This window comes from Pistacia vera, unplaced genomic scaffold (assembly GCF_008641045.1).
Source record: "Pistacia vera cultivar Batoury unplaced genomic scaffold, PisVer_v2 Contig1395, whole genome shotgun sequence".
Taxonomy (NCBI): domain Eukaryota; kingdom Viridiplantae; phylum Streptophyta; class Magnoliopsida; order Sapindales; family Anacardiaceae; genus Pistacia; species Pistacia vera.
In genome coordinates, this window is record NW_022195461.1 from 21,452 (window position 1) to 32,429 (window position 10,978).

Below are 10,978 nucleotides of genomic sequence, written 5' to 3' on the forward strand. Positions count from 1 at the left end.
AGAACTTAGTTTCACCAAATTTTCGTAACTCACATTTAGTTACTCAATGATTGGTTCATAGTCTGAAAGACACCAACTCATAAATCTTAAATTCTATAGTAAGTGGTGATTGGTTATTTTGAAATATGCGGGAGATTGTGATAATAATTGCTGTTATGGTATTTCAAAATACCAAGTTTTAATTGCTTTTGGACTGTTATATAGTAAAAGCAATTGAATTGCTATAGTTATTGCAATACAAATCATTCTTGGGTTATTATGGTTTTAAAAACAATTGAATGACTTCGGTTACAAGAATAAGTTAAGGGAAAACGGGCAGATTTTAAAGTATAAAAAGGAGTGGTTTTCTCATTTGTAAGACATAATTTTCACTTCAAAAAATCCTTGTTTCCTTTATGTTTTTTTTTTAACTTTCTAGCTCTCCTTAACCATTGTTACATTTCCTTAAACTGTTCTAAATCTCTCTAAGATTGTGCACTCTAATAGGAGATTCGTCATTATATCATAGAGGTCAGTTAGCTATCCAGCTTTTTTTGCACCACAAAGATTCTTCCAGTAGAGGCGAAATTCTGATCTTAAGGATAGTGCTTTTGCAAGCCTTGACATTGTTGTTTTGCTGCTGTATTGTTGCTATTTTACTGTTGTATCATTGCTATTTCACTGCTGTTATTCTGCTATTTTTGCTGCTATTCTTCAACTGGTTTTGCTGTTGTTATCCTGCTATTATTCTACTGTTTTGCTGCTATTTTCCATTGTTTTGCTATTGGATTTTCTGCCATTTTCTTTGCTTTTTTACTACTAATTTGTGATTAAATCTCAACAAATGTCAATAATATAAGTTACCATTACTAAAGTAATGAGAGATAAACCCCTACCAAACAACCGCTTACAATATTTAAGACGCCTACACTTAAAAAAGGTTTTGTAACATGAATATTCCGAATGCATCTATAGAATGTGCAATTATATGAAGCGCAGGCCGACCTAGGTACAGTATGTTGGCACGATCGAATATTTGACAACGAGTTTCTCCCGCTTCGTTGAATTAAACACGTGTCAAATACTGATTCGAAGTAAAAGATCTGTAGATTTTGACCAGTCAGCCAAATCAAGCCACGTCATCACGAGATAAACGAATATTAAAATACACAAATTTGCAGAAATTTTTTTATTTCGTCTATAAATTAGGGCTTCGGCTTACTAATTTTAGTTCTTTGTTTTGCAGATCAGGAATTTCGAGGTATATGTTGTTGAATTCTTGAAAAAATTTAACAAATTTAAAGTTTATTAAATTATAAATTATTGAATTATTTGTTTTGTATAATGGACCTGAATGCAGATATTGCTTTGTTGTTGAGCGGTTTTGAAATTGCTTGGATTAGTGAAGTTTCTTTGTATAAGCTAAAGGTATGCAATTAGTCTCTTGTTTTTGATTGCTGATATACTGAAATTGGAATTTTTATGTGTTGCTTTGTGTTTGTTGTTGAGTAATTGTAAATATATGAAAAGGAAAAAAAAAAAAAAAAAAANGGTGTTTTAGGGCTGCTACTTTCCAAATCATTTGCCTGTGGAGCTCATGCATGTTGATACTTTCTTTAGTGATGGGCAGAAAGGAATTCGTATCAGTACAGTGACAGATTACCCCATTAAGACTCTCCTTTTTGAACACACCTGCAATATTAAGATTATGGTGGAGCTTATTTCTGAGATATGTTCTCATTTACAGGAAAAGAACATTCCCCATAATCTTCTAATATCTGATCATGGCAAAAAGATCTTTTTGTTCTTTCAGGTAAATGATCAATTTCTTCAACAAAAGATGTGCAATACTTCAATTAAAAACTTAAAGCATGATTACTTTTTTGGCTTGATTTGAGCTGAGAGGAAGGAAGCAAATTTATAGTTATACTAGTTTCTTGGCATTCGATACAAATTTATGGTTATAAATTTTTTTCTTGGTGATTCTATTTCTTGAATTTGACATGTGATGTCAAAAAGGAGAGGGATGAATATTTGCGAAAAGTGATTTTTGCCTATAATTCACCAGACTATTTTCTATTTTGCACGCTGCTTGATCGTGCATATATATTTAATATTAAAAGGATTTAAATAATTAAATACTTCAAATTAAGTATGTTCATTACAAAGTACTTTTAGCATGGACAAGAACTACAAAATGCATCTTTTTTTATCTCTGACTTGTACATACTATCATTAGCCAAACCATGCTTCCTTATTTTTCATCTAATAAATCATTGTTTAGTTTTCCATTTTCAAATTTTGAATACCGGTACGCAAGGAAACTTGGTTTTGCATTGTATGCATAATATCATATAGTGATTTGTTCTCTTGTATTTGTGTTTAAGCTTTATCCTCTGGAAAAATAATGCCGTGGTTACTGTGATATAGTGGAATTCTGGCCTGCTTTTGGGTTGGAATGCTTAAACTCCTTTTTTTTTTTTAAAAAAAAAAAAATTTATTTTTAAAATATTGTTTTTAATATTCTGATACATTTATGCAAATTGTTGGTAACGGTTTTGTTGTGTGAAGTTTGTATCACGCTAGGGGATTTTTTCTTTTGGTTTCGGGTAATTGGCGATGACTTATTATATACTGTTGCAGAAACAGACAACCTCATCCAACCTTTCAGCTTGGGAATGTGGCGGATATTTCTTGTTCAGGTCAAAGTATGAATTCGATCAAGTAACTGAGGAGGCTATGCTTATACATCTGAGCGCTGTCTCACTTGATGATTCAGGCTTTGAGGCAGTGAAGCAGCTCAGTGGAAACATTGCAAGTAAGCTTGCCATTTGATCTCGAGTCCGTCTCGATGAATTTATGGCACAAAATAGCTGCATAAAAGTCTTTCTGATTTGTGTGAATAGTGAATACATATGTTTGTTAACTATTTCAATTTTTTCTTGTGTTTGGGTAAGATATCTTTGGAAGGATTGAAGTTGTTTAAATGGCGACGTGTTCTTCTAATATATTGCATTTATGTGTGTTAGATGTGGTATAAGTGCTGGAAAATCCAATTTGGATTTTTTCTGGAGCTTTGGCAAAATATTATTTCGCTTCCTGCCTTCGGAATCTATTGTAAGCTTTATTTGTAGATTATGATCGAATAATAATACTATATATACAACATTTTTATACAACATTATGTGGTAAAAGATGATTAGGTGAAAGTTTAATTTTAATCTAAAATCAGTCAATCATATTTTGTCACATAATGTTGTATGAGAAATGTTATATAAATATGTTGTATGTGTAGTATTACTTATGATTGAAAAGACAGTTGATAACATAGGGTGTGTTATGTTATAAATATATAAAAAATGATTAATTTTAATGATTATGTATTCAGGAAATAAAAATGTATAAAGTGCGTTTGGTTGGGGGTTATATGAGATTGATGAGGTAATGTCATCTTATATTATTTTATTATTAAGTTTAGTTTTCAAAAGTAATATAAGATTTGGGTAATGAAAGTATAAGTTGTACAAATGCTTCCATTTTCCAATTCAATTCAATCTATAAGTTTGTGTGGTTATTTTTTTTTTATTATTATTTTTGCTCTCCTGCTGCATATATTTATCATTTATATCGATGATATTCTTCTCTTTTCAAAAGATGAAGAATCTTATATACGTTTTCTTCATGAATTTGCTGATATCATATACTCTTATGGTATTATGCTTTTTGAGAAGAAAATGCTGTTAGGGCAAACAAAGATTGATTTTCTTGGTATGGTGATTGTTGACGGCAAGTATGATCTTCAGCCTCATATTGTTAATGAGTTGCAAAAATTCTTAGATGTTCTCACAACCAAGAAAGAAATACAACAATTCTTGGGAATTGCCAATTACATGCGCAATTTTATTTCTAACATTTCTCGTTTTACTACTCCACTTTCCCAGATGTTTAAGAAGAATCTTCATTCGTGGTCTGAAAAGCAAACAAATGCAGTCAAAAGTCTTAAGCGCACATCATTCCATATACAACCGTTGAAGATTCTTTCTTTTGGGAAACAATTTCTTCAGACGGATGCTAGTGACATTCAGTGGGGTGCAGTGCTTTTTTAACAAGATGATGACAAGGTACGACATTTATGTGGATACTAGAGTGGACAATTCAAACCACATCAGTAACATTATCATTCTACTTTCAAGGAAGTATTAACAGTAAAAAATGCCATTGAAAGGTTTGAATTTCACCTTGTTGGACATCATTTCTTTGTTGAAACGAATATGAAGTCTTTTAATCAAATGCTTCGATTCAACAAGAAAAATGTTCCGCATCAACAAGTACTTCGATGGGCAGAATAGTTCAACAAATATTCCTTCACCGTCTAGCACATTAAAGGTCACACCAACACCATTGCAGATTATCTATCCATACCTAAAACTAAACAAGTCGGTTTCATGAACCCTAGATCCAAACCTCTTCCTTGTTTTATGTTCCAACCATTAACCTAGTCCAGTTCCTGTTCATCATCTTCTTCACCAAACCATACTTCAGACGTACCTCCTGAATTCGATGACTTTGTTCGAACTCGTACCATTGATGAAAATGCTATCACCCTCATGTTTTCTTATCAGATTCAATGCATTGAAAAATGTGGATAATCCATGTATGATATGTTGGGCGTCCATTCGGATTACCCCTTTTAAAAAATCTTTTGTTTACCTCCAAGTCTTGATATCATATTTTTAGAAGAATTATTCTGGTTCTTTTGGTATATGTTACACCAGTACCACATTGCCATTCAATTCCCGGTCCATCATATGTTGAAAATAATTTTCCGATATCAGTCATCCTCAACTTCTGAATTACTCTCTTTGATGACTTTTCTTAGATGGTTTAAAACGCTAGACAAATGGAAATCTGTGTTTGTTCATCAGCTTGCCCGGTACAAATGTCCTATGTCTACCAAAATGGCATGGTCTATTATGTTTTTCCACAGACATCACTCTATCAGATCCAATGATTTATATTTTTCACAGCATCAAGTCACATTTCATCGGTCTTATCCATATGACCTCGTCCATAATATGTTTGACCATCCTGTTGAGACTAGATCAATTCAAAAAATCATTTTTGAAAAAAATCAGATTATTCCAAATGAAATATGGCTATCCTTTCGCGATGATGCTATGTGGGAACTCTTTCCTCCAAACTACACTGAGAAATTACTCCAAGCCAAACAGACATGCACACGTTCTATCACTGCTCAATTCGATGCCAATTTAGATTATCCAGAATGGTGGCACCTAGACTCACAGCCAGATACTGTGTAGGAAGAAGAGCTTCAGCAGTCTCGTAATTACTATCTTCATAAATCCAGGCGACAACAGTACATGCATGCACCAAGTACCTTTACAAGACAAACATCCCAGATTCCAGACATTTCTTCGGATACTCATCCAGATACATCTTCTCGACAAATCCATTCTGACTGTATTCAATCAATGGGTTGTCTCGATTTCCAAGATGAAGACTTGTGGCACGTTACCAACTTGGTAGATGATTAAAGCTCTACGTGTCTTAAAATAAAAAGTTGTCCTTTATGTAAAATAGTGGTGGACTAAATGGCAGTTTGCCAACTCTGTAATATCTTCCGTATGTTTTGTAAAAGTCAAGTATTGTAGGCTAATAATAATAAATAAAAAAAAGTCAAAAAATCAAAAAGTTTAGTCATGTATTAAATGACTCATTTATGAGTCTTGCTTGGGTTGTATATCTCTTATCTATAAATAAAGCCTTTTACCTTCTCGTGGAGGAGGATGAACTTTGTAAAACTCTTGTATATTTCTCTTGCTCAAGAATCTCTCACTTCTCCATTGCATATTTTCTTTACACATCGTTACCATAGTTCTTCCATGTTTCTTTAATCTTTCTAAATTTTCTCTCAACCTCAAGGGTGTCGTAATATTCTGATAATATTAAGGATAGCAAAAGATCTCATATATGTCTTTAATTTATGTTCTTTGACATATTTAATAAATATGTTTTTCATTTATGTTTTTGTTCTTTGTTTATGTTCTTGGTGTGTTTAATTTTCACTAGCCTTTTTAGATGATGTTAGAAGCTATGTGGGTGTACGTGTGTGTGGGATAAAAGGAGGGCCTTGACCATGACTTCGACCGATCGTTGTGTTGATTGGTTTCGCTTAGGTCAGCTATCATAGTTTCCCACATGCATAAACTCCACGATCTTCTGACAACATCTCTAAGGTCTAGTAATCCGTATGTGTTGATTGGTTTCGCTTAAGTCGACTATCATAGTTTCCCACATGCATAAACCTCACGATCTTCTAACAACATCTCTAAGCATTGTTTTAAAAGCCGGACTGGAGGGCAACCCACTCAGCTTCCTGAGTCACGGTTCAATCGGTCCAACCATCATGATGACGTCAACACAAATCATGATGACGTCAACACATTTTAAAAAAACTTGTTAATGCCTCTTCTTGGACGAGTTTCGCAACTCGAAGCTCACTGTAAATTATGATAAATAAAATATAAGGCGTGATACAACATTGAAATCATTGAAGAATGATGTTCAAGTTTCTGTATCATGAGAGTGAGTTAACCCTATTCATAGAGATTAGAGATGTTTGATTCTTAGGTGAAAGACCATAGTAACATTACATGTAAACTTTCTTCATTCTAAATTTGTGTGGATTAATCTCATAAAAAAGTAAATAATAAAAGAATGGATGAGATGGTTGCTTATCCAACTTCACTAAGATATTAGTACTGAACTATTAAATCAAACCTGTGGAGTGTTTTCTATCATTATACCTAGCAAGTTTGGCAGATCACTAAATTTTAATTTTATGAAGGCGTCAACCATTGTGAATGACCCCTAAATGAATGAATCAAGCATGAAGCAAATAATTAAAAAAAGAAACGACGTCGAAGCGAGTCATATCATAGCATTTGGATTTGATTTGGAAAGGAGTCTTTTGGAGGGGAGTCCTATGCATGTGCTGACATAGAATCAGAGAGAGAGAGAGAGAGAGATACATAGAAACAGATAGAGAAGCGATCAAGCAAATCAGAGTATGGATACGACTAAAGAAGAAGAGAAAGTAGACGATGATCAGCGGCAACAACAACAACAACAAAAATCTGTTGTTAAAAAAATTCCAAAGGCAAAATTTTGTAAGGGATATCTCTATTACAATTCCGTTATCAAATCCCATCATCACAACAATCGTTGCATCGACATCCCTCGTACTCTCCCTCAAGGTTACTAATTTCTTTTTCACGTTTCAACTTCCATTCTCCTTGCTTTCTTTTAACGTTTTCCAATTTGCTGCTAATATGTTTTTTACCTGGATCGTTGATGAGGAGGGATGGAGCTGTCGTCGTTGATTTTCGGCGAGGAAGGAAGGCTTCGTCTCGATTTCAGAGACTGGAGTTGCGATCGATTTCAGCAACGAATGGGTGCGATTTCAGCAAAGAATGGTTGCGATATCAACAAGATTGAGTTTTGATTTGTGTGGGATTTCAGATTTTCTCGATTTCATTCAAATTTTTTCAGAGAATTTTGCACGTAGAGAAAGAAGAAACTGCAAAATGGGAGAAAGTGAGAAATTAGGGATTTTTTTCTTCCCTTTTTAGTGTTAGGCCAGTTTTTCTTGTGGTCCTGTTGGACCGGCAGTTTTGCACTGTTCACGCGGTCCATTGCCGGGTTAAAATGGGTTATTGCGCAATACCGGGTTTTATATTGACTCGAACCGGACACGTGACCGATTCATGGTCCAACCGGTTGGACCGGTCGGTCCGATCCGGTCCGGCTTTTAAAACAATGTCTCTAAGGTCTAGTAATCCGTATGGTATTAGAGCCAAACCACTTATGGATTCCAATCTCTGTGTGTGCAGAGGATTATCTCCCCTTGAATATTGGCTTCTTTAAGTTACTTTTTGGTTCTAATTTCTGCGTGTGCGGAGGACTACCTCCCCTCGAATATTGGCTCCTTTAAGTTTTGGTTATGTTTTATGTTCTATTGCATGTTTAATGTTTGGGTCTTGCGCTATCCTTACCATTTGAGGTGGTATTACACAGCTAAGAGGTTGAACTCACGCATATGAAATCATCTTCAGTTTTATCTACGTTTACTACTAACCATACAGATTATTAGATCTTAGAGATGCTGTCAGAAGATTATGGAGTTTATGCATGTGGGAAACTATGATAGCCGACCTAAGCGAAACCAATCAACACAACAATCGATTGAAATCATGGTCAAGGCCCTCATTTTATCCCACACACACGTACACCCACACAGCTTCTAACATCATCTAAAAGAGCTAGTGAAAATTAAACACACCAAGAATATAAACGAAGAACAAAAACATAAATGAAGAACATATATATTAAACATGTCAAAGAACATAAATTAAAGACATATATGGGATCTTTTGTTATCCTTAACATTATCAGAATATTACGACACCTTTGAGGTTGAGGAAAAGTTTAGAAAGATGAAAGAAACATGGAAGAACTATGGTAAAGATGTGTAAAGAAAATATGCAGAGGAGAAGTGAGAGATTCTTGAGCAAGAGAAATATACAAGAGTTTTACAAAGTTCATCCTTCTCCACAAGAAGGTAAAAAGCTTTATTTATAGATAAGAGATATACAACCCAAGCAAGACTCATAAATGAGTCATTTAGTACATGACTAAACTTTTTGATTTTTTGACTTCTATTTATTTATTATTATTAGCCTACAATACTTGACTTTTACAAAACATACGGAAGATATTACAGAGTTGGCAAACTGCCATTTAGTCCACCACTATTTTACATAAAGGACAACTTTTTATTTTAAGACACGTAGAGCTTTAATCATCTACCAAGTTGGTAACGTGCCACAAGTCTTCATCTTGGAAATCGAGACAACCCATTGATTGAATTCAGTCAGAATGGATTTGTCGAGAAGATGTATCTGGATGAGTATCCGAAGAAATGTCTGGAATCTGGGATGTTTGTCTTGTATAGGTACTTGGTGCATGCATGTACTGTTGTCGCCTGGATTTATGAAGATAGTAATTACGAGACTGCTGAAGCTCTTCTTCCTTCACAGTATCTGGCTGTGAGTCTGGGTGCCACCATTCTGGATAATCTAAATTGGCATTGAATTGAGCAGTGATAGAACGTGTGCATGTCTGTTTGGCTTGGAGTAATTTCTCAGTGTAGTTTGGAGGAAAGAGTTCCCACATAGCATCATCGCGAAAGGATAGCCATATTTCATTTGGAATAATCTGATTTTTTTCAAAAATGATTTTTTGAATTGATCTAGTCTCAACAGGATGGTCAAACATATTATGGACGAGGTCATATGGATAAGACCGATGAAATGTGACTTGATGCTGTGAAAAATATAAATCATTGGATCTGATAGAGTGATGTCTGTGGAAAAACATAATAGACCATGCCATTTTGGTAGACATAGGACATTTGTACCGGGCAAGCTGATGAACAAACACAGATTTCCATTTGTCTAGCGTTTTAAACCATCTAAGAAAAGTCATCAAAGAGAGTAATTCAGAAGTTGAGGATGACTGATATCGGAAAATTATTTTCAACATATGATAGACCGGGAATTGAATGGCAATGTGGTACTGGTGTAACATATACCAAAAGAACCAGAATAATTCTTCTAAAAATATGATATCAAGACTTGGAGGTAAACAAAAGATTTTTTAAAAGGGGTAATCCGAATGGATGCCTAACATATCATACATGGATTGTCCACATTTTTCAATGCATTGAATCTGATAAGAAAACATGAGGGTGATAGCATTTTCATCAATGGTACGAGTTCGAACAAGGTCATCGAATTCAGGAGGTACGTTTGGAGTATGGTTTGGTGAAAAAGATGATGAACGGGAACTAGACTGGGTTAATGGTTGGAACATAAAACAAGGAAGAGGTTTGGATCTAGGGTTCATGAAACCGACTTGTTTAGTTCTAGGTATGGATAGATAATCTGCAATGGTGTTGGTGTGACCTTTAATGTGCTAGACGGTGAAGGAGTATTTGCTGAACCATTCTGCCCATCGAAGTACTTGTTGATGCAGAACATTTTCCTTGTTGAATCGAAGCATTTGATCAAAAGACTTCATATCCGTTTCAACAAAGAAATGATGTCCAACAAGGTAGAATTCAAACCTTTCAATGACATTTTTTACTGCTAATACTTCCTTGAAAGTAGAATGATAATGTTACTGGTGTGATTTGAATTGTCCACTCTAGTATCCACATAAATGTCGTACCTTGTCATCATCTTGTTCAAAAAGCACTGCACCCCAATGAGTGTCACTAGCATCCGTCTAAAGAATTTGTTTCCCAAAAGAAAGAATCTTCAACTGTTGTATATGGAATGATGTGCGCTTAAGACTCTTGACTGCATTTGTTTGCTTTTCAGACCATGAATGAGGATTCTTCTTAAGCATCTGGGAAAGTGAAGTAATGAAACGATAAATGTTGGGAATAAAATTGCGCATGTAATTGGCAATTCCCAAGAATTGTTGTATTTCTTTCTTGGTTATGAGAACATCTGGGAATTTTTGCAACTCATTAGCAATATGAGGCTGAAGATCATACTTGCCGTCAGCAATCACCATACCAAGAAAATCAATCTTTGTTTCCTAACTGCATTTTCTTCTCAGAGAGTATAATACCATAAGAGTGTATGATATCAACAAATTCACGAAGAAGACATTTACGAGATTCCTCATTTTTTGAAAAGAGAAGGATATCATTGATATAAATGAAACATGTATGCAGCAAAGGAGCAAAAATCTTTGTCATGGCTTTCTGAAACAGGGAAGGAGCGACTTTAAGTCCAAAAGGCATGACCGTCCACTGGTAGTGTTGGTTGGGAATGCAAAAAGCAGTCTTATGACGATCATTAGGATGAATTCTAAGTTGCCAAAATCCAGCTTTGAGATCAAATTTGGA

The 10,978-nt window shown here is 34.6% G+C and overlaps 1 protein-coding gene across 1 annotated transcript; it reads left to right on the top strand.

Moving 5' to 3' along the window:
• The first annotated feature begins 1,461 nt into the window (after positions 1-1,461).
• On the top strand, positions 1,462-2,829 carry LOC116123001 (GDP-L-galactose phosphorylase 1-like). Its single transcript, XM_031408802.1, has 3 exons — positions 1,462-1,479; positions 1,541-1,792; positions 2,623-2,829. The coding sequence occupies exons 1-3, from the start codon at positions 1,462-1,464 to the stop codon at positions 2,812-2,814; spliced, it is 462 nt and encodes a 153-aa protein (XP_031264662.1). The 3' UTR covers positions 2,815-2,829.
• The last annotated feature ends 8,149 nt before the right edge of the window (positions 2,830-10,978 follow it).